At 49.7% G+C, this 23,788-nt stretch overlaps 3 protein-coding genes across 3 annotated transcripts; all 3 read right to left on the reverse strand.

The window, feature by feature from the left end:
- Positions 1–218: 218 nt before the first annotated feature.
- Aoc3 (amine oxidase copper containing 3) lies at positions 219–8,692 on the reverse strand. Its single transcript, XM_038328301.1, has 4 exons — positions 6,758–8,692; positions 3,981–4,266; positions 3,470–3,599; positions 219–2,386 (listed from the first exon to the last, which is right to left on the reverse strand). Exons 1-4 carry the CDS (start codon positions 8,355–8,357, stop codon positions 2,111–2,113), a joined length of 2,292 nt encoding a protein of 763 aa, XP_038184229.1. The 5' UTR covers positions 8,358–8,692; the 3' UTR covers positions 219–2,110.
- Positions 8,693–9,276: 584 nt separating this feature from the next.
- Positions 9,277–14,754, reverse strand: Aoc2 (amine oxidase copper containing 2). The gene is made up of 4 exons (XM_038326865.1): positions 12,495–14,754; positions 10,283–10,568; positions 9,973–10,102; positions 9,277–9,709 (listed from the first exon to the last, which is right to left on the reverse strand). Exons 1-4 carry the CDS (start codon positions 14,137–14,139, stop codon positions 9,443–9,445), a joined length of 2,328 nt encoding a protein of 775 aa, XP_038182793.1. The 5' UTR covers positions 14,140–14,754; the 3' UTR covers positions 9,277–9,442.
- Positions 14,755–15,840: 1,086 nt separating this feature from the next.
- Psme3 (proteasome activator subunit 3) lies at positions 15,841–23,185 on the reverse strand. The gene is made up of 11 exons (XM_038328791.1): positions 22,905–23,185; positions 22,196–22,228; positions 22,023–22,085; positions 21,670–21,774; positions 20,057–20,105; positions 19,391–19,503; positions 19,149–19,217; positions 18,997–19,064; positions 18,846–18,900; positions 18,644–18,730; positions 15,841–17,545 (listed from the first exon to the last, which is right to left on the reverse strand). The coding sequence occupies exons 1-11, from the start codon at positions 22,944–22,946 to the stop codon at positions 17,465–17,467; spliced, it is 765 nt and encodes a 254-aa protein (XP_038184719.1). The 5' UTR covers positions 22,947–23,185; the 3' UTR covers positions 15,841–17,464.
- Between the last annotated feature and the right edge of the window lie 603 nt (positions 23,186–23,788).

The raw sequence follows: 23,788 nt of genomic DNA on the forward strand, positions 1-23,788 counted from the left end.
CAATTCCATCGCTTCTTATCCCTTCCTCTGAGAGAGGCAGTGGGGATGGAGGGAGCTACTGTCTGAAGCTTAACATTTCCCCAGAGTTGACACAAGAAAGGCAAGGCAAGGGTGGTCACCACAGGCCACCTACTTCTTCAGGACTCAAGATCTCGGACTATCTACTCCCCCACCACGCACAACATATTGGAAAAAAAGAAATAGAAAAGACATGACAGTTCATGTTTGGGGCCACTTATTTATTTTGATGAAGCAATAATAGTCACATGGTTCAGTACTTGGGATGTTCTGAGTGGCATTCAGTACCCAGTTCCTGCTCTCACCCATCCTCTTCCCCAGAGGTAATCAGTGTTACTCATTTCTCAATGCAGGAATAAACAGATACACACTTATATCCTCCTCGTATTTAGGCTTCTATTTGTCTTTTTAAATAATTCTTTTTATTTCTGTGTCGGCATCTGGGTGGGTATGTGCATGAGGACAGGTGCCCATGAAGAGGGCATTGGGTTGCCTGGAGCTGGAGTTACAGGTGGTTGTGAGCAGTTAATGTGGGCGCTGGGAACCAAACTTGGGTCCCCTGCAAGAGTGGTGTGTGCACCCTTAATCACTGAGCCATCTCTCGGGTGCCTTTCTTTCATTTTAATGGTGCTGAGAATTAAACCCAAGGCCTTGTACACGATGAACAAAAAAAAAAAATTATCTGTTGTAAAACTGTGCCTTGGGTTCTCTACCCCTGAGTCACATTTCGAGCCCTTGGTTTCGTGAGATAAAGTCTCACTGTGCAGATCAGTCAAGCCCCCAGGCAGACTCTGGGATCACAGCTGTGTACTATCACAGCACTAGACGTTCTCCTTGCTCTAAAAACACAAGCAGGGAGTGAACAGAAGCATTTCTGCATGCCCTTTCCCAGTGAAGGTTACTTCCTACTAACAAGTAATGGCAGAACGGTTTTCAGCTCAGTTGGGTTGCACTGTAATACTGTCACAATGGGCCTAGCCTGGTCAGTCTGCTCAGGAACAGTGCGGTGTGTCTTGTTTTCAGCCACTGGTGTTTCTTTGTACCGTCCCCTGTCCAGAACTCAGGGAAGCCAGTGACAAGAAGCCCTGAAGCAGGTCCCATGAAGCCATATCCCTCTCTATCATGCTTACTTGCATGTCTGTTTCTAATTGGACAACCCTTGCTTTGGGCATGGAGTCCCAGGGCTTTCTGTTTCTCACCTTTGATGTCCTCACATGGTCCCTACTCCACTGTCCCAAACTGGCTACTGCGGGGCACAGAGACCATAATCATGCAGAGTCTTGGAATAAAATAACTATTTGTCATAATCATAGCAACTCCAAGCCACCTGCTGTCTCTATGACATTTTGAAGAGAGCACAAAGCAAGACTGTAGCAAAGGCAATGCCTGCTGTTGATATGTGATAGACGCTGGGAGCCAGGCAAGCCTGGTCCTTTCCAATAAGATGTTCCTTTGCATCTTTGAGACTTCCACAGACTCGGGACCAGGAGAAGGGAGTGCAGTTGAGAAATGAGGGCAGAGAACACGAAGGACAGGCATCCCTTCGGACTGAGTGGGAAATCCTAGAATGTAAGAGCGAGCAGGGACTCCAGGAGGTGTGGGCAAGAGAGAGGGAAGAGGGAGGCTGGGAGGAAGAGGACTGTGGACAGGGGTCCCTTTCAGCTCATCTGTGGATGCTCCAGACTCAGGAAGACCCTACTCTGTGGTCTCTAGAGAATTATCCTCATTGCAGAGTCCTCAGAATGACTATAAAACTTTTACTAAAAACCAAAAAGAAGGAAAGAAAAAGGAACCATTTTGGGGAAAATAAGAACCACCCATAGCCATTACTCCAGGCTCCTAGCAAGGGCACTCTGCTCCTGAGGCAGAAACTCAGTACAGCCATGATCAACAAAAGCCCAGTGTCCCTGTGTTTCAGGCATCATGATGGGCTCAGCTTGCTCCAGGCAGGGAGGAGGAGACAGCAGAAGAGAGATGGGATATCAGAGGTGTGAGGACAAAAAAGGGAACCAGACTGCCCTGTGCACTGCCAGCTCTTGCTCCCCAATCCTTACCCCAGGGACCTTGGCTCGACTGTCCATCCAGGGGACACTTATTTATGAGTAAAGCCCCCATGGGAGAAGTCAGGGAGGTCAGGGGCACAGGTGGCAGTTTGGGGCAAGCAAGCCAGGGGGTTGACCTCACAGGCCCTGACATCCTGGTCCTCCCGGAAATAGATGGAGTCAGCAGAGTAGAAGGAGGGATCCTCATCAAAGAAGTTGTAGGGTCTGAGGAAGAAGCCCACCCCGTTTCCCACAGTCACCGTGTTGGGGATGTCTTCTGCATGTGGGATATGCAAAAACCCGGCTGTCACCCAGGCCACCAAGTCCTAGAGGGAGAGAAAAAGAGGATGGTGAGGTGGGCTGGACACAGCCTCCCTGCACAGAGGTCTTTTCAAGAGTCCACAGATCTTGAATCTTTAAATGGTGTCTCCTTCTGATGTCCCAGAAGTCAAAACATAAAAAGCTCATTCCATTTTGGGAACCTCGCCTGCCTCCCTGAGACGGGGTCTGCATCTCCATCTCTGCTGCCACCATCACAGCGCCTTTTCCCTGCTCACACCAGAGGGTGATCACTCCAGGTGACTTCTGCTTTTCTCTCCTAATTATCTAAGAGGCCCCAAAGTGTAACTCAGGAGAGTGTTTGTGGAACAGGGACATTCAGGCTTTAGAAGGTGGGAGCAGGGTCTGGAGAGATGGCTCAGAGGTTAAGAGCACTGGCTACTCTTCCAGAGGACCTGAGTTCAATTCCCAGTAACCACATGGTGGCTCACAACCGTCTGTAATAAGATTTGGTGCCCTCTTCTGCTGTGCAGGCATACATGCAGGCAGAACACTGTATACATAATAAATAAATCTTCCAAAAAAAAAAAAGGGTGGTAGCAAGTTGACATGTAGAATACACCCATCAAGGCAGGGATGGGAGCTGTGGTCTGTGGTTTTTCTCTGTAAAAACCTCAGGCCTGGAAAGGGCTCAGTCTACAAACCTGAGGCTTTGAGGGCTTTAGGACCCAGTTGTTTGCACATGACTTCTCAGCTCTGGAAGAGCCTTGCTAGAGCAGAGGTTTTCAACCTGTGGGTCACAACCTCTTGGGGGGGGTCACATTTCCAATATTCTTCATATTAGATATTACATTATGATTCATAACAGTAGCAAAATTACAGTTATGAAATAGCAATGAAATGATGTTATGGCTGTGGGTTACCACAACATGAGGAACTGTACGAAAGGATCCCAGCATCCAGAAGGTTGAGAACTGCTGTTCTAGATGTCATGATCACATCCATCGACGTGCAAAAGGCAAGAACCAGCTCCTTTTCTGAGAAGTTCAGATGGTTTCCAGAGACCCACCCGTGAGAAGGTAAAGCTCATCCTTGTACCCCCATCTCGGTTCGTCCCACTGGCTGCTCACCTCTCCAGCAATGGTCTCGTTGCTGATGAAGTTAGAGAAATCCACAGTGGGGGTCCACGGGTCATTCTGGTTGAAGATGCTAGAGCTACTAGGCTCTTCCTCCTTCCTTCGGGTCACAGCCAAGTGGTACCTAGAAGGGCACTGGTTAGGTCTCCATGGTTGCTAAGCCTAACATGATGCCTGTTTCCGATGGGGACAAGCTCTGTGCTCTGACCAACCTCCACATATGCTCACACAGCAACACCAGGCTCTAGAACCCCTGACACCACATTGGAGGAGGATCATGTCATACCCCTGCCATTGCACAGAACAGCCCACCCCACCACCTGAACAGAAAAGTTCTCCCCTGACTCGAGTCCTCCAAGGGGATATGACAGCCCTACCCAGACCCCTTGTGCCCAGAGACAGGCAATGTCGGAAACAGTCTGATCTGTTTCCAGGTATCCCTCCTCTACCCCCGCCACACCCTAGGACACACCTCCCCAACTGTTTCTGATCACCTGCCACTCACCTCCCCCAGCTGACAGCTTTCTCTATGGGGCTTTTCTGGGGCAGTGGTTCCCCGGCAAAGCTGAAGATCTGGATGCGGTAGCCTCGCCTATGCCCCCACTTGTTGCTGTGATTACTGGCCAGATACAGGTAGCGAGGGGTGACACCCCCCAAGGGGAAAGCAGCCTCCTCCTCTGTCTTCAGCAGCTTCCGAGTCACCTGCAGCCTCTGCATCTGGTACTCAGGACGCCAAGGTACGTTCATGGGGACAAAAGCCATGTCCTCTGCCCAGGCCCAGTTCTTCAGCCCTGTGTAAAGTGTGTAAGTGGTCATTCGGCCACTCTGGACATTTCCGGCATCCACCTGGCTTCAGAGTGTCCCTCCCTGTCCCAAGACCGCCCCCATCCTTCAGACAAAACTATTAACCCATAAGTTTAAATATTCAGGTGCTAAAGACATGGCTCAGTGGTTAAGAGTGCATACTGGTCTTCCACAGGACTGGAGTTTGCCTCCCAGCACCCATGCTGAGCCACTCACAAGTGCCTGGAACTCCAGCTTCAAGGAGCTCCAACATCTCTGGTTTCTAGTGGCATGTATCACTCATGTGCACTCATGTGCACATACCCACAGACATATAAGTCAGAACAGAAAATACATTTTTTGTTGGTTTGGTTTGGTTTTGGTTTTTTGAGACTGGGATTCTCTGTGTAACCCTAGCTGTCCTGGAACTCACTCTGTAGATAAGGCTGGCCTCAAATTCAGAGACCAGCCTGTCTTGGTCTCTTTTTCTTTTCTTCCTTCCTTCCTTCCTTCCTTCCTTCCTTCCTTCCTTCCTTCCTTTCTTTCTCTTTCTTTCTTTCTTTCTTTCTTCCCTCTTTCCTTTCTTTCCTTTTTCTTTTTTTTTTATATTTATTTATTTTATTATGTATATAATTTCTGTCTGCATGTATGCCTGTAGTTCAGAAGAGGACACCAGACCTCATTACAGATGGTTGTGAGCCACCATGTGGTTGCTGGGAATTGAACTCAGGACCTTTGGAAGAGCAGGCAATGCTCTTAACCACTGAGCCATCTCTCCAGCCCCTCTTTTTTTTTTTCTTTTCTTTTAGCTTTGTTTTTCGAGACAGAATTCTCTTTGCTTTGGAGTCTGTCCTGGAACTAACTCTGTAGACCAGGCTGGCCTCAAACTCACAGAGATCTGCCCGCCTCTGCCTTCCCAGTGCTAGGATTAAAGGCGTGCACCACCACCGCCTGGTTTTCTTTCTTCCTCTTCTTTTTTTAATTTTTTTTTTTTATTTAGTGGGATGGCCTGAGCTTATCCCTGACGCTAGAGCTGAATAAACTTCATTATCACCCTCAGGCTCTCACAGGCCCACAGGGGTCAAAGAATCCATAGCCTGGCCTCAGGGTGAGGAGGCCAGGGTGAGACAGGGTCAACATTCCAGGAATAAAGGCGCAGGCAGGGACTGGACTTCCTCCAACCCCAGGATAGAAATGTCTACCCCTAAAGGATATCATCAAATGTTGCAGAAGGCCCTTCTAGCTGGGAATAAGGCCTGAGTTCAAACAGAAAACCCATGTGCCTGGGACCTGGAAGCAGTGGGCACAGCTACAGCAGAGCCCTGGGAGAAGCCTCTCGGGGTGGGCGAGCGATGGCAGAAGGGACGTACTCCTGCAGCGGACATCCTGGTGGGAGCAGCAGGCTGGCAGGAGCAGGACAGTTCTCTGTCTACAGAGTGGACCCTGAAACTAAGAGCATCAAGAGTGGACCGACCTGGGCAGTGGTGGCACACACCTTTAATCCCAGCACTCGGGAGTCTCTGTGATTTTTTTTAAAAAAATATTTATTTATTTATTATGTATATAATATTCTGTCAGTGTGTGTGCCTGCAGGCCAGAAGAGGGCACCAGATCTCATTACAGATGGTTGTGAGCCACCATGTGGTTGCCGAGAATTGAACTCAGGACTTTTGGAAGAGCAGGCAGTGCTCTTAACCGCCGAGCCATTTCTCCAGCCCGAGTCTCTGTGAGTTTAAGGCCAGCCTGGTCTACAGAATGAGTTCCAGGACAACCATGACTACATGGAGAAGCCGAATCGAACTCCACCTTCCCCCCCAAAAAGGAGTGGAAACAGAGACCCAGTGAGAATTCTGAGATATTTCATATTGAGAACAGAAAAAAAAAATCAGGTGATGACTCAGTGTAGGGAAGAAAAAGAAAAAAAGAAAGATGATCTTCAGGAAACCATGACAGCCTTGGCTATCTCTGTGACCACAAACTTCAGGAGCCGGAACCTCTCCACAGTACCCACTATCCCCTGCACTGAAGCCAAGGGTGCCCAGAAAGAGCTGAAAAATCAGGGAAGAGGAGGGTCCATCTCCCACGGGAATGTAGAGCAGCAGTTGTTCCAAGCCTGGCTTGCATGCCCAGGGACTCAGCAGACCCAGACACATCCAGGGCTGCAGCACCATACGTGGGACAGAGCTGTGCTGGGAAACAAACAGCTGCGAGCTTGAACAGAGGCCCATGTGTGCCCAAGGGACTCTGGGAAACCAGAAGCTGCCTTCTCCCTCAGCTTAGCCATTTCCCAAGGTTTCCTAAGGCGGTCACATATATAGAAACTGGCAGTTTTGCACCCAGCTAGGGAGCTACGATCCAAATAAAACCCAGCTGCCATCTCTCCCAGCTAGCCCACAACGAAGCATGAAACCCCAAATCTTTCTTTTGTGAATTATCTACATAAACCCCAAGGCAGGACGACACTTATCCCCCTCCCTGATGTCCCTCAGACTGTCTTACCTGCCACATCCAGGTCCACTTTGAAGTGACCACTGTGGGTATGCACCGTGCCCAGTGTGTGCTCCCCAACTCGGTTCCCAAATTTTTCTCCAGCACCGAAGAAGAATGCTGAGCTGATGTAACCCGTGGCATGGAATTTGACTTCTATGGCCCCGTTGGGATGGAAGACCATGTCCCACACATAGTCGTAATTGAGCAAGGTAGCCACAGATCTGACCACAAGCACTGTCTCCACAACACCCCCAAAATAGTGGGAGTAGAAATCTGAGTGGTGTCGTCGTAGCGGGAGGCCCTGGTTCTGTTCAAACACACAAAATGCATCACGTAGCGTCTTGGGGGTCTGAGATTCCAGAAGGAAATGCCAGTCCACATAGGTGGCTAAGTAAGGACAGTCCACCCCACGGGTCAGTGGGGTAGAGTATTTGCCAATGCCAAAGTTACCATCCATATAGCAGGTCAGCATTGCAGCTGGGGAATTGCCACCATACAGGGCTATGGCCTCCTGGACGCTGATTTCATAGGCCACCCTTTCCCCTTGAAAGCGGATGTCAAAGATCCTCGGGCCACTGAAAGCTCCAAGGCCAAAAGAGAAAGTCCACAATGAGGAGGCCACTCGAGTCCCCTGGACACTGAAGCGGGGTCCCTGGGGATGGAACTGCAGAGGGGGAGCTGGACCCGGCGGCACTGAGGATTTTAGGGACCAGGACCCACCTGTGCCATTGTTTGGTACTAGCACCACATTTATCAGGCCATTCTCAAAGTGGTCCTCCAGCTGAATCAGAGTCTCAAAGTAGCGGCCTTGATAGAATACCTTCTGGATGCTCCACTGGGCTGGGTCCAGGGCCTTATGGTCTACCAGCAGTTCCAAGCCAATAGGGTGTGGGTAAAACCCAGCTCCTGAGAGGTTATAATACAATCCAAACCAGGTGGCCCGGTCCCCCGATTGCAGACCACGGGGGGCTGTAGTCATCGTGAGTAGGTTGTGTCCCCCTTGTTTATAGAAGCAACAGTGATGGAGGAGCCCAGAAACCTGGGGCAGCTCCCTGTGGAAGATCATCTGGTCGATATCCTGATACTCTCTGGCTAGCACAGGGCGCCGGTAATAGGGCACAGGCCCACCATGACGCTCCACAGTCACATCCCGCATGTAAGAGAGGTGAGGCAGGGGCCCCACCACCAGCTCAGTCACATTGGGCTGGGGTTGTGCACCAAAGAAGATGATGGCCAGTGCCTCTCGGGCAGGTGGCGGGCCCCCTCCGTCCAGGTGGGCCAGGGCTGCAGCCTTGGCAGGCAGCTGCAGCTCCACCGAGAAGACGCAGTTGTCTGAGGGCCGAGCCTGGGCTGCGTCTACCAGCTCTGGCCCCAGGTGCTTGGTCAGAAAGCTCATCACAGCTGTTAGCTCCTCAGGGCTCAGGTCTGCAAAGAGCTGACCCTGGCCAGGATTTGTCCAGGGCTGGGCACTAGGAGGAATGGAGGGGCACTGGGGAGGTTGGCTCAGTCCACCCCCGTCTCCGCTCCTGCCAGCTAACAAAACACAAACCAAGGCAAAGATGGTGATAACAGCCAGAGCGAGGAGCACCAGGGTAGTCTTCTGGGTCATCGTTCCTTGCAGACGGACAGTTTTGTATCAGACGCGGACTCCTCTCGGCTGAGTCCAGATGCTAGCAGCTTCTTTGCATTCTGATGCTTTTGCTGAGGGCGGGGAGCAGGGAGGCTGGAGCCAGAGTTGGAGGCGGTTCTGAGCTGGCTGCAGTGATATTCACAGACCTTACATGGCTTTGTCCTCCGGCTTCCCCATCAGAATGTGCTCTCTGGGTCAGGGTTTGGGTTGAGAGAAGGGGGAGGAACCCGGTCTGTGCATGGGAACCCAGTACCAGCAAGGAGCGAGGTCTGCCCCATAGCCCTGTGCCTCCCACCCCCGACCAAGTTCTTCCCCAGTTCCCACCTGTCGAGGGCCAGATGCTTCCTTTGCTTTCACTGGGAAGGATCCTTGCCAAGGAAACCCCCCACCTCCAGTATCTTTCCCAAGCAACATTCCTTGGCCAGGTCTAATCTCCCTTCCTGTGGATCTTTCTGTTGCTAAACTTCCTTGGCTAAAGTTCTTAATATTCTCCTGGAAACGCTCCATGCTTTAAAAAGCCAAAGAGTAAACTCAAGTAAAAGTTTTGCAAACCATTTTATTATCAGTTACACACAAGAATTCCTTTTAGATACACACGTGTAAGGTAAGGCCTGGAGTAATGTGAACCCCAGCGAGTTTTGAAACAGTAGGATTTGTGGTATTTTTGTTTGAGTATTCCAAAAACACTTTTAAATAAATTATCATTTAAACAACTAGCAGAAGCCAGGAGTAGTGGTGCATGTCTTTAATCCCAGCAGTCCAGAGGCAGAGACAGACAGATCTCTGCAAGTTGAAATCAGCCTGGTCTACATGGCAAGTTCCAGGACAGCCGGGGCTACATAGAAAGACCCTGTCTCAAATAGAAATAAAACAACAAGCCAAAATAAAACATAGGCAAGAATTAACCCAGAAGAGGAAGCCCAGGGATTTAGTGTGGCAAGAGGCTATTTTCTAAGGAACAGAGGGTGGAGACCTGGGGGTCAGGTGGTAAAAACACAGGAGATAGAATAGAGGTGCATGCGTCTCACTCCCTGGCCCCCTGGGGTCTTACCACATCCTCAGGCCTATAAGCCTTCATAGGAAAAGGAGGGCAAGTTGGGGACACAGGCTGCCAGCTGTGGGGTGCAGGCCACAGGGTTGACACTGCAGAGCCCCGCATCCTCGTCTCTCTCAAAGTAGATGCTGCCAGGGGAGAAGATGGAGGGATCCTCATCGAAGAAATTGTAGGGTCGGAGCAAGAAGCCCACACTGTTCCCCACAGTCACTGTGTTGGGGATGTCCTCAGCATGGGGGATGTGCAGGAAACTGGCTGTCACCCAAGCCACCAGATCCTGCAAGGAGGAAAAGCAGAGGCCTTTGGAGGCAAGGAATGTCCTCCCGGCTGCAGTTTCCCAGCCTCTAGCCTCAGCCTGGCTTCTGCCTCTGCCAACCATATTCCTACACAGAACACTTCATGACCTGTGTAAGGAGCTGGGTGGAGTCCCAGTGTGGTGACTAATTGCCCCCTAGTAGGGATGACCTGTACTAGGTGGAGGCTGGCCAGCCAGGAAGCCAGGAAGTGAAGGCCTTCTCCTCTACCTCTGAAGCTACCAACCTCTCCTAAGAGGGTTTCATTGTTGATGAAATCAGCAAAGGCCACGGTCGGGGTCCGCAGGTCATTCTGGTAATAGATGCTGCTGCTTTGGTACTCCTCCTCCTTCCTCTGGGTCACCACAAGCTGGTATCTGACCAGGAATTGTAGGTAGGTGATGTTGGGAAAGTCAGAGCTTTATAGGCCTACGAGCCCCTTGGATCGGACGCTGAGACCATTTCCCAACCCACATCTACTTGGATCTGAAGGCAGGTCCAGGGTACGGCTGGGGGACAAGTCCTTCCCTCACACCCATCCCCAGGGCCCTCCTCACCTTCCCCAGCTGAGAGCCCTTCCAATGTCACTCTCCACAGGTACATGGATGCCACGAGGGCTGTGGATCTGGATGCGGTACCCACGCTGGTGGCCCCAGGCATTGGTCTGGTTGGTAGCCAAGTAAAGGTATCGAGGAAGAGAGCTCCCCAGGGAAAATGCAGCCTGGTCCTCCCTGCTCAGAACCTGCCTGGTCAGCTGTAGGCGGTGTAGCTGATGCTCTGGGTTCCAGGGGGCTGCTACAGGCTCAAACACCGAATCTTCAGCTATCACCCAGTTTTTCAAGCCTGTCAGAATGAGGAAAGGGAGAATTCTACACTGGGGTGAGGTTGCTCAGACAGAATCCTTGGTCTCCTCTTGATGCCTATATTACTATCCTGACCACAGGCATCAGAGAGCGCTATGCTCAGAGTCATAAGCTTGGGCAAGTTCTAACCCACCATTTCAATCGGATAATCGTTGGTCACATGTGGCTACATATACTAAAAATCCAGTTCGTCAGTCACACTAGCTGCTCAGCATCACCAAGCGGGGTGACACATACCTGCAATCCAGTACCTGGGAGGCAGAGGCAGGAGATGGCTGCCAAGCCAAGGCTGGGCTGATCTACAAAGAGTTCCAATATAATCAGGGTTACACAGTGTGACCCTGTCTCAAAAATCAAAGAGAGAGAAATGGAGGGAGGGAGGGAGGCAGGCAGGGAGAGAGGGAGGCAGGGAGGCAGGGAGAGAGGCAGGGAGAGAGGAAGGAAGGAAGGAAGGAAGGAAGGAAGGAAGGAAGGAAGGAAGGAAGGAAGGAAGGAAGGAAGGAAGGAAGGAAGGAAGAGGGTATGTCCAAAGCCAGTCTACTAAATAGCGAGACCCAGTCTTAAACCACATGGCAGTCACATATGGCTGGAGACTCAGCCACAACACAGAGGCTCTCTTAGTGTGGGCCTACCGAGTAGATCCTACAACAGTTTGCGTCTGACTCTCACCTTCTGAATATCGATGGCAAACACAATACTGATTTATGGCTATGCTCAACACATGGAAAAACACATATGCTGACTGAAACATTCCTGTGACTATGAAAGGGACTTGAAGTGACACGGAAAACCCAGTCTTCTTCCACAGTCCCTGGAGATTCCTCCCGGCTCCAGGACTCCACTCTCTACACAGGGGCACTACTGCTAGTCTTTCCAGTTAGCTCTGTAGCTTCTCCGATCCTACTGCATGCACCAAGCCCTGCATCACCCAACATAGCACTTTATCACTTTTTCCCCGAGGCTCAGGACATTTGGTTCCCTTAAATGTGACCATGATCCACACACTAGAAGCCTAGTAACTGGTAGCAGGCTCTTTAATGCCCAAAGATGTTGAGTATTTTCCAATTGTCAGATTATCATGTATGGCCATCATGTTAGTCTTGGTTCTCCTACCCCCTACCACTCCCCACACACACCCCAAAACCACAAACGCATAGTGTGCAAGGTACACATGCCAGGGCCTCATACTCGAGAATGTTTCACAAGGTATATGTTTGGTCAGACATTACACTTGGGCAGCCACTTCCTGTTCCATCTCCCCTGCCTTCCTTAGTTTCCCCAAGTGTAAAATGAAGGTTTTGGTGGAGTTGACTTCTTTCTGGGTCCATGTCTGTGCTCTGATGAGTTTCTCTCCTTCACAGAGTCTGCCAGGGGCAGCAAGCACCAGACTGGCAGCCAGCCTATCCCAGACTTGCCACAACAGCGAACTGTTCATGTGATGACAGGAGAGGGTGGCCTTCCCACACTGTTAAGTGGCACTAACTGCAGAGCTACCCCCAACCCTGACACCATCCCTAGCCCTACTGCAAACTCTTCAACCAGACATTTGGTTCCCTCTGCTCAGGTCCTTGTCCCATTCACCCACCCTGAGCTCAAGAGGCTAAGTGCTGGCTCTAGTCCCATCCAATTCTCACTGGGTCAATCCACTGACCCAGAGGGTCCCTCTGGTTAAGGCAGCAGGGCGCAGCCATTACATTTTAAGTTAGTTTCACACCTGCAGACCTGGGGGAGGGAACCAGAAGGTGGGAGCTGGGCAGATGCCCAGGTGTGACTGCAGTGGCACTCAGACAATCCTCCTCCACCGGAGGTTAGACTGTCCTCACCACCATTCAGACTGCAGCCAGGTATGGAAGCTTCCAGCCCTGTGCGCTACTCCCAACCCTCAAGCCTCAGCCCCAGAACTCACCTGCCACGTCCAGGTCCAGCTTGAAGTGGAAAGCATGTGTGTGCACTGCTCCCAGCACTCGCTCTCCCACACGGTTCCCAAAGAGGAGGCTCTCAGACCCTCCGTTCAGGAAGGCTGTGTTGATATAGCCTGTACTATGGACACGCCCTTCAAGTGCCCCATTTGGGTACAGTATAAAGTCCCAAATGTAATCATAGTTGCCCACTGATGACACCGACCTGACCACAAGGCTTGAGCTGGCCAAACCACCGTAGAAATGACCCTGTACATAGTTGTGGTGCCTTCGAAGGGGTAATCCTTGGGCTTCCTCGAATATGCACACAGCCCCTGGGAGCAGCCGGACTGCCCCTGTGCCTACTAATACGTGGATGTCCATCATTGTGGCCTGGTAAGGGCAGTCCACCCCTCGGACCAAGGCTCGGCTGTTTTGGCCAAGCCCAAAGGTGCTGTCCAAGTAACGGAGCATCATTGTCTTGGGGGAATCAGCACCATAAACAGTCAGGCACTCCTGGACACTGACTTCATAGGCCACCCGCTCACCCTTAAACCGAACATCAAAAAGTCTTAAGCCAGTGAACACCCCATGACCAAATGTAAACATCCAAAGGGGGGATACCACTAAGTTTCCCTGCACATTGTACTGGGGACTCTGGGGTGAGAACTGAAGAGGGGGAAGAGGGGAATCCAGAGTAACTCGAGACCTCAGGGAGGAAGCCCCATTTGGTATGGGCAGAGGAACCCGAACCACTTCTAGGCGGCCAGCCTTAAATTCCCATTCCAACTGGGCCAAGTCTGCATAGTAGTGCCCAAGGTAGAAGACCTGCCGGACCACCCAGTGGGCAGGGTCCAGGGCTCTGTGGTCCAGCAGCAGCTCCAACCCCACAGGGTGAAGGAATATTCCAAGACCCGAGATGTTATGGTAGAGGGCTATCCAGGTAGTCCGGTCCCCTGACTGGAAGCCACTAGCAGAAGAATGCAGAGGTGCCAAAGTAGAACCATTGTAGTTCAAGACAGAAGCCAGAAAGGTGGGTGCCTTTGGGAGCTCCACTTCTTTCAAATACCTCCAAATCTGAACGAACTCCACTCTCAGCTTGGGGCGCCGGTAATAGGGCACAGGCCCACCATGACGCTCCACAGTCACATCCCGCATGTAGGACAGGTGAGGCAGGGGCCCCACCACCAGCTCAGTCACATTGGGATGGGGTTGTGCACCAAAGAAGATGATGGCCAGCGCCTCTCGGGCAGGTGGCGGGCCCCCTCCGTCCAGGTGGGCCAGGGCTGCAGCCTTGGCAGGCAGCTGCAGCTCCACCGAGAAAACGCAGTTGTCTGAGGGCCGAGCCTGGGCTGCGTCTACCAGCCCTGGCCCCAGATGCTTGGTCAGAAAGCTCATCACAGCTGTTAGCTCCTCAGGGCTCAGGTCTGCAAAGAGCTGAGCCTGGCCATGGTGTGTCCAAGGATGAATTCTGGGAGGAACTGAGGGGCATCGAGAAGACTGGCTGGAACTGCCTTGCCTGGTCAGCAAGACATAGGTCAGAGCAAAGACAGTAAGGAGAGCGAGCACCAGACACACCAGCAGCACCTTGAAAGCCATCGTTGAGGCTGAGATGCAATGACTCCAACAGCAGCTCTTTTCTGCTTCTGACATTACAGCAGGACTTATATTCAGTAAGAGACAGGAATGGACAAAACTCCACCCCGTGGGCTGGGCAGGAAATTTCTGATCATGTTTTATGTTAATTTTGTTCCAATTTTCTGTCCTGTGGTTTGGCTCAAAATGTTCCCTCCCTAAACTCCAACTAATAGTCTCTTAACTACGACCTTTCATAATTAGAACAGATGAGAAGGCATTGGGATAATGATATGCAATTACCTTGCCCAGCTCAGCAGTAAGTTCTTAGCTCTATCTGGGACTTAATGCAGTGTCTGACTGAATTGGGAGTCTCGGGCCTTATTCCATCCAGTCAGTGAGAAAACACTGGTTGAGGTTCTGGGCTTTCTGTTCATACTGGTACAATGAACCCATCCAAGTTGTGGTAGCCTTAAAGCTACTCATCTTGAGTTTCTTGCCTATAAATGGACAGTGGGACAGGGTCACTTATGTCTACAATCTCAACACTCAGGAGAGTTGTTAGGAGTTCAATGCCTGGTGAACTACATAGCGAGTTACTGGTCAACCTCAGTGACAACCTGCCTTTTAAAAATGACATAAATTGGGCAGTGGTAGAGCACGCCCTTAATCCCAGCACTTGGGAGGCAGAGGCTGGTGGATCTCTGTGAGTTTGAGACTGACTAGCCAGGTCTACAAGAGCTAGTTCCAGGACAGGCTCCAAAGCTACAGAGAAATCCTGTCTCAAAAAAACAAACAAAAAAACAAACAAAAAAGAAAGAGATTAAAAAAAATATAGCCAGTCATGGTGGTACACACCTTTAACCCCAACACTCAGCAAGCAGAGGAAGGTGGATGCCTGTGAGTTTGAGGTCAGCCTGTCCTTGAGTTCCAGGACCACTAGGACTATTACACAGACAAAACCAAAAATAAAAATTAAAAAAAAAATGCAATCATATACACAAGTGCTTAATAATCCCACAAAGCAGGCAGAAGCTACTTGGTTAGCTAGTGACACTAAACTCTGGGACAGAACAGATAGATGTCCTTTCCTTGCTGGGGACCTCAAACCTCTACAAAGTTGTCTTACTGGAAAAGGGGAGGACACTTTGAGGGACATGAGCCTCCTGCAAACCCTTTGAGTCATTTAAACCAACCCCAGGGGTCCCCTCAAAGAAGTTCAAGTATTAGGTAGAAAGGAAAGTTATTATGACAAAAAAGGAAGGCTGGATAGGGCGTGCCTGAGTGGCTGCTCCCACACAGAACCACAGCAACCTCTGCTGGTAGCTCATGGGTATCACGGGGAAGGAATCAGGATCTGGTGGATGGACAGAGAGGCTGTTTAAATTCCTAGAAAGGTTTTCACACAATTTATCTTCAAAACAAAGCAGGAACCACCTCCCTCTCTGGTCAAAAGCTTCGCTCTTTTTTCTTCTTGGTTTTTTCGAGACAGGGTTTCTCTGTAGCTTTGGAGCCTGTCCTGGAACTAGCTCTTGTAGACCAGGCTGGCCTCGAACTCACAGAGATCCGCCTGCCTCTGCCTCCGGAGTGCTGGGATTAAAGGTGTGCGCCACCACCGCCCAGCATAGAAGCTTCACTCTTGCCACCATGATACAAGAGTTCAATAGCAAGTGTACACACAGCAGGCTGGCTAGGGCATCTGTGAAGGTGGGTGTCTGAACGCTCACACGTGACCACTATGTCCCTCAGTCGCCAGAGTATGGCACAAGGGTCTGCAGCTTTAAAAAGAGGTCAAAGTACCTGTATTTTTAATAATTTCTTGACATGGTAAAAGAATTTTACATTACAATCCGAGGTTGGTAGGGTGAGGAGGGGCAGTGGAACAGTCAAACAACAAGGGAAGCTGAGAAACACATGGTGGGAGGGGAGGAGTTTAGCTGGAAGGGATCTGAGGGGTGGGTAGGAGTACTGCCCAACTGAAATGCAATTGGTTTGTTACTGAGCACTATTCATGGGAAGAGAGCATCCTGACTCCTTTTCTATAGAATACTGGGAGTGAAATGGTGCATCCCAGGTGGAATATGATTGGGAGTTGGAAGACAGAGAGGAGTAAAAGCCAAATAGACACTGAGAGTCCCTGGCAGGTTAACTGCAGATACCAACTCTCACTTAAAAAGCTGGGGGCTAATGGGGTTAACACAAAAGCTGTAACAAGTGAGATCTCTGGAAGATTCGAAAGAGGCAACTCTTCTATGGGTTTGACCTTCGCAGCATATTTATACACACACACACACGAACACACACACACGGCCACGTGTGTATGTGCACAGATACATATACACATGAATTACTGCTTTCCCTGGAAGCACAATACTATAAATATGAGAAATATTTCCCAAAGGGAAAGCACAGCGAGGAGTAGCAGCCTCTGGACCTCATAGCTGCCCACACCCTATCCAATGCACAAGCTGGCCTAGGAGAAGGGCAAGTGAGGGCCAGAGGGGCCAGCTTTTGCATAACACCAAAGAACCTGAGTCACAGAGGAAAGGCCTTCATGAGCCCTCTGCTCCTCGGCTCTCAGTTCTCCTTCAACTTACCCTGGGCACCAACGGCTACATTATCAGAAGAGAGGGTGGGCCTGGGACTTGCCTGGGTGGATGACTAAGACAACTGTCACCTGCTGAGGTGTTGCGTGTGACAGGGGCTGAGGGGGTAGTGGTGCAGGAAGGAAGGCTACGTTCTATAATGGAGCAGGAAGCATGTATACATGTCCCTATGTGTGTGTACAAGTGTACACAATATCTGTGAAAACCCCAGTTATAAAAACATCCAAAGGAGCTCTAGGGATGCAGCTGAAGGCCTAAGGTATCTCTTGTCACGGTCAGGTTCAAGGAGGGGTAGCACAGGTAGAGAGCCCCAGGGCATCGCCAGGGCAGCTGCAGTAGGCAGGACCCAAAGTCCCACAGAAGCAATAGACACTGGCCTTGTGACAGGAAGATGTCCCTTCCACCTCCACTCCCCCTAAAAGACACCTAACACTTTCCCTACAGTTCCTCCAGCTTTTAACACAAAACTTAAAACAAGGGGAGGAAGGGAAGGGAAGAAAAAACAAAAACCCCACAATTATTCTTGTGCCAATATCTCGCACAAATCTGGAGTTCTCCAGAAATTAGGACAGGCTGGGTGTGGGGTTTGGGGAAGTAGATAGAAGAGTTCCTGAGGCCTGAAAAAAGAGGTAAACACATCACAGAACTAGATGAGAGTTTCATTAGACTCTAACTAAAAACAGAGAGGTGTGGTTACTATTTCCAGCCAGTTTCCCCATCACGATAGTCATGTAACAAACCAAGGCAATGTCGGTCTTGAGCCAGACTCACAGAGTCCCCTGGCCCTGGCCCTGGCCTCAGTACAGTGTCTCTGCATTGCTGCTCCGGGGCCGTTTGATTTTCTCAATATTCTTCAGGATCATGTCATGTAGAGTGACCTGTGAAAGGAAAGGCCAGGGAATCATTCATTTCTTCAACCTCTACCTCATCAAGCAATAACTCATCTTACTTAATTCTATCACTTGACCTAGTGAAGGGGGAAACACTACCCCCTAGATTCATTCCTCGAGCGGGCTACCAATATTTACCACACTAACAAGTATAAGAAGTCTTTTAGGGTTGGAGAGATGGCTCAGAGGTTAAGAGCACTGACTGCTCTTCCAGAGGTCCTGAGTTCAATTCCCAGTAACCACATGGTGGCTCACAGCCATCTGTAATGAGATCTGCAGGCAGAACACTGTATACATAATAAATAAATCTTTTTTCAAAAGTCCTTTAATGTGCAGCCTCATTTACTGCTAAAACCCATCTTTGTAGTTGTAATCTTAACTCCCAAGTCTGAGCTTGAACATGATCAAGAACACACTTTCTGGGCTGCAGGGATGGCTCAGCAGCCAGGAGCAGGCACTGCTCTTGCAGAGGACTGGAACTCAGTACCTAGCACCCATGTCAGGCAACTCACAACTGCCACTAACTCCAATTCCAGGAGTCTGACATCTTCCAGTAACCCCAGCTACCTGCACTCTCACACATGCACATACTGATACACAGAGATGATGATGATGATGATAATAATAATAATAATAAAAATAATAAAAAAAAACTGGTTGGTTATGGTGGCACACATCTTTTAACACAGCACTTGGGAGACAGAATCAGTGAGTCTTGACACCAACACAGTGAGCTTCAGGTCAGCCTGGACTACAAAGTGAGACCCTGTCTAAAAACCAAACAACAAAAGAAAACAAATCACTCATTACATGAAAGCTTTGGTTACAAAGCTATCTTTCTGATTCCAAGACCCACACTGTATAACACCTCCACCTAGATAGAACAGAAACAACTAGACTTCCTCAGCGAGTTCATGTTCTCCATACCCAACTGATGAACAGTTATTCATGCACCTAGGCTGGCCTCCTGCTTAGTCTCCTGAGCAGTTGGGATTATAGGCAGATCCTGGCCATTCAGCTTCCCAGAAATTACCAGAGAAATAAGCGAAGCCAGGACAGCTACGGGCAGGGACTGGCTTTACTCACATACTGATTCCGTAGTTCTGAAATGATGAGACGGAGGCTGATGTACTCTTTCTCGTCGATCTCTGTGACAGTGCGGCGATAGTCCTCCTGCACGGGAAGGAGGGGAGCTCGTCTGCCAAGGCCCAAATGCCCAGAGACAGCTCATTCCTAGTACCCTACCTATCCTGCCACCCCTACCTCAGACCCCAAAACCCCTACTTACCACATGGGGATATTTAGCTATTTTAGAAACCAATTTGGCTCTTGTAATATAGTATCTGGAAGGAGGAAAAAAGAGAGGCAACTGAAGGGGACACTGAACATGTCTCCCACTTCAACAGTTCAACTCCCAGGTGCAGCCCAAGCAGCCCTACCTAGAAATCTGGTCCAGGTAAGATGCAGCTTCACTCTCGACAGTTCTTAGTTCTGCAACTGTCTCCTCCTGTGGGGAAGAACAGGTGAGTCAAGTTATACCTCCACATCACCCTACAGCAGCACCAGAGAGACAAGGTAGGGGACACATTACCTGAATAGATACCCCGAAGTTGTTCCCATCTTCTATTCTGGGAATCAAGAGCTGTACCCACATTTTGACCTAGAGTGTGAGAAGACAAAATTCATGTAGAAGGACCTTGGCACACGATGCTTGTTGCTGAGGACAGATGTCAGAAACAGAGTAATCGAGAGACTTAACCTGCCAGCCCCACCCATCCATAGGTCAAGTGGAGCTATTTGGGTCCAGTCATAGGTCACTAGCCCGTGCCTCACCGTGTTACATTTCTCGATCAGCAGCCGAATCTCAGGTTTTACTTTCTCAATAATGTCCACCAGCTGCTGGTTGCTTTTCAACATCCCGTTGGGCATCACAAACACCTTGGTTCCTGGAAGACACAACAAAGTCACATGTTCAGGGGAGTAGAAAAGTGAACGCACCCTCCATCTTTTCCTCTTTCCTAGACCTAGAAGATGAAGTGACCTTTGCCTTTTATCTTTCTCAAGCTAAGTGATTCCACGGTCCTTTACTACCACTGCAGAGGGGAAATGACACGGAACATGGACTTCTGTACAAGTGTGAAGTGTGGCTTCTGCACCAAGTCAGACCCTCCTGGGGTACTAGGAGACGAAGTAAGGACCACTGTAGGAAGACACTAAGTGTTGATTCTCACTTTTTTTTTTTTTTTTTTTTTTTTTTTTTTTTTTTTTTTGTTTTGTTTTGTTTTGCGAGACAGGGTTTCTCTGCAGCTTTTTTAGAGCCTGTCCTGGACCTAGCTCTTGTAGACCAGGCTGGCCTCGAACTCACAGAGATCCGCCTGCCTCTGCCTCCCGAGTGCTGGGATTAAAGGCGTGCGCCACCACCGCCCGGCGATTCTCACTTTTTGAACCACATTATTTCTCAGGATTGCTAGTCAGCCTAAATTAGGGGCCAGCTCTTACCTTGGAAGGCCTCTTCACATTCATCCAACCTGCGCTTCTTGTAAGTGGGCTAAGGGTACAAAGAAGCAGGAATTAGCTTGCATTCAGCAGCACATGCCCATTACAAGATATTATACAGGTTTAATCCATTCTTGGCCCCTATAGGTTATCTTATTAATTTCTGCACCAATATATAAAGCTTTTAAAAGAGGCTCTTGCCATAAAAACTTCAACAAAACACACTCTATCTAGGAAGGCCAAATTTTCAACAAATACAACACAAATAAAATTTACAAAGTATCAAAGGGGCCAGTGGAGCACTTCAGCAGGTGGGGACACGTATTACCAAGTTTGACAACCCCAGTTTGATCTCTAGGACCAACATGGCAGAAGGAAAAGAGCCAGTGTGCCCCCTACCCACATGCTGAATAAGCAGCGTTTGCTTCTGAAGCAGTCAAGGAGCAGGAAAAATTCTATTTTTAAAAAACAGGAAGAAGGGGCTGGAGAGATGGCTCAGAGGTTTGCTCTTCAGAGGTCCTGAGTTCAATTCTCAGCAACCATATGGTAGCTCACAACCATCTGTAATGAAACCTGGAACCCTCTTCTGGCCTGCAGGCATTCGTGCAGATGGAACACTATACATATAATACAGCTTTTAAAAAAACAGGAGGAGAGCAATCAAGGCAGGTAGAGAATAAGGGGAGTATGCACAAATTTGTTGGTTCTAAAATAAAAGCAATATTCAATCAACAAATTCAGAACAGTACCTTCTATATGCTAGAAGTAATAGTGGGAGTTAAGGATACAAGCAATTAAGATAGTTCCTCCCTTAATTGAAAATTTATTTTGCTTTGTGTCGGAAAAAGGATCCCAGTATGTGTCCCAACAAGCCCTCAATTCACTATGTATCCCAGGCTTGTCTTGAACTCACAACTCTCCTTCCTCAGACAAGCTGAGTACTAAACCATCAGGACCAGCTTAGTTATAATTAAGACAGTTCTAAAAGCCAGTAATTAAAAAAAATATATATATCACAGGAATCTAGACAAAACTATAGTATCACTGGTGTTACAACACAATGTAGACATGGAACTAATACAGAATAGGTATTAGCTGGCATGGTGGTGTACACACTTCAACCCGGCACTCAGAGAGCAGAGGCAGGAAGAGCTCAGTGAGTTTGAGGCTGACCCGGCCTAATCTACATAGGGAGTTCCAAGCTAGCCAGGGTTATATAGTGAGACCCCATCCAAAACAAAACAAAGTTCAGGTGCTACAGAGAGAGTAAAAACAGTGACTGCAGCTATGTGGCAAGAAGAGCTTCTCTTCCCACCATAAGACACAACACACTCAACAGAAAAGTCCTATTCAGGAGCACAGGGAAAGCCAGGTAGCTGGGAAAAATCAAAATCCTAGTTTAGAACTAAAATCCCAGGCCAACACTAGGAGCAGCACTAAAATACTCACCTTGCTAAAAAGGAAACTAAAAGTCCAAAACGTAGTATTCTGGAGTCACCATAACCACCTAAAACAGAACCCCAGATCCCAGAAGCAAAGCCCACGTCCTCTGCACATCCCCAGGCTTACCAAGAAATAAAATACTAAAAACACAAACATAAATGCAAGACACTCACACCATCCAGTCCATCGTGGCTATTGGTGAGGAGAATGGGGTCAGGGACTGGGAGATTCATGTCTGAGTGGATCTGAGTTAGGTCATGGATATTTAGGATTGGTTCCTGAAAGAGAGACATTCACCCCAAAACAGTATTAGTGTAAGTTAAAAGAGAGAGAGAGAGCAAAGAGAGTGAGCAAAGAGAGAGCAAAGAGAGCGAGCAAAGAGAGCGTGAGTGAGCGAAGAATTTCTTGTGAAAGAAAAGAAACGAGAGCTTCATAAATACACAAGAGAACAGAATCAACACACAGTCTGCCCCATTTGTCTCAAAGACTGGAACTAAAGAGGTGGTTTCAAGAAGTAACTTCTCACCTTCAAAAAACTATCAAGTTCTAGTAACTTCTTTGGGAAAAAATTTGCCACCAAGTCTTCTGCCTAGACAGAGAAAATACACCGAATTAATAAACGTGGGCTAGTCACTCCCTATGGATAACTCTTGTTGGGAAACCCCCAGCTGGGAACCAACACCACCTCTTTTCTCTCACCTCACTTGTGATCCGCTCCCTGAAAGAATCAACCTAAAATCAACAGAGAGCAATTCAATGCCAGGTGACACAAGGGTAAGATGGGGAACCCCAAATCCAACTGTCTCGCCCTCACCTTGAAATTATAATCAGAAGGTGAGAGGCCCCCAGACTGCAAATACTTTATTTTTTTGAGGATCCATCTCTCCATCTCAGGAGAGTCTGTCGGGGCTGGAGGCTCTTCTCCCTTTCCACCTTCCTCCCCACCCTCCCTCCCTCCCTCCCTCCGGTTGTCTGAAATCCTCTGAATTTGATAAGCAGACAATGGCCAGACTGAAAGGCATGAGCTCACAAACGTGCCAACTCCCACCCAGACCTGGCCGGTCGTGCGCAGCAGGCTAGCCTCCAAAGGCAGGGACAGGGACAGCGTCCGGGGGCGGGGACGTAGCTGGGCCGGGGGACTTCCACCTGTCACTAGCCTAAAGTACTGAGTTTAACACGTGTTCGCGGAGGAGAACCCGGTGCGCTCCATCACCAGAAGCAGGGCAGAAAGCCACCCTACATCGTCTTCTCCAATGCCGTCTCCAGGCGTGGGGGGCTGGGTTGAGCAGAGCGGAAGCTCAGAGCTGGTGTCCCCAGGGAGACAAAGACGACATGGGGAGTAGGGAGCAAGTCCGACTGCTGGGGGGTTCGAAGGGAGGGATGAGGAGGCCCGGAGCTGTGCCGCTACCTTGAGCTTCACTTCCTGATCCACCTTCAGCAACGAGGCCATGGCCGGGCAGGACCGTGTCCGCTCCGCTGGGTGCTGGAGGCGCTGTGGACTCCGGGGAGGGCGCCGGAGGGGCCTGAGGAATCTCCACTGCCCTCGGGACCCGGCCGCCCTCGCTGGCTTGCTCACCGCTTGCTCGTTCCCTCCCTCCGTGCCGGCCGGCCACCCGCCCGCCTGCCGCCTGCTGCCTGCTAGCTCTCTCGCTCGCCCTCCCGGCTTTCGCCGCTCACGCCGGAAGTTACGTCACAGCCAATCGCCGGGACTCCGGCGAGGATTAGCACGTGCCGCGCTGATGTTCAGCTCTTAGAAGTTCCTGCTGGGGCTCTTAGGGCTCTGGCCCTTGTGCCCTGCGGTGCTAAACCTGGGTCAGGGATGCTGAGACCCAAGCCTCCCGGGACCTCAAGAGTGGTGTGTCCTATTGTCCCGGAACTGGACTTCACCGTGGGACCGCATGTGCCACTGCTTCTGGAAGTGTAGCCGTCGCGTCCTAGTGACGTCGCCTGGAGAAGCCCGCGTCTCCGGTCCTTAGTTGAACGTTCCGGGCTGACTCCCTGACTCCTGCCTCCCATCCTTTTCTCCCTTCCCCTAGCACCAAACAGAAGACAAGTTCCATGACACCGTACTTTCCTGGTGTAGTTACCATAAACACGCAGGCCTCAGATATTAAATACCTGAGGAACAAAATTACGCCCAGAAGATGATTGTGGCTAAGGTAACCCATTGTTTCCAGTGACTTCACTAGAATCAAACCTTCCCAGTTCTAGGATAAAACTGTTACCATTTTCCTAATGGAAGTCTGAGACAATATCTCTAAACCAATTTATTGTCTTGTATAGGTTATTCAA

The sequence above is a fragment of the Arvicola amphibius genome, chromosome 4 (genome assembly GCF_903992535.2).
Source record: "Arvicola amphibius chromosome 4, mArvAmp1.2, whole genome shotgun sequence".
Classification (NCBI taxonomy): domain Eukaryota; kingdom Metazoa; phylum Chordata; class Mammalia; order Rodentia; family Cricetidae; genus Arvicola; species Arvicola amphibius.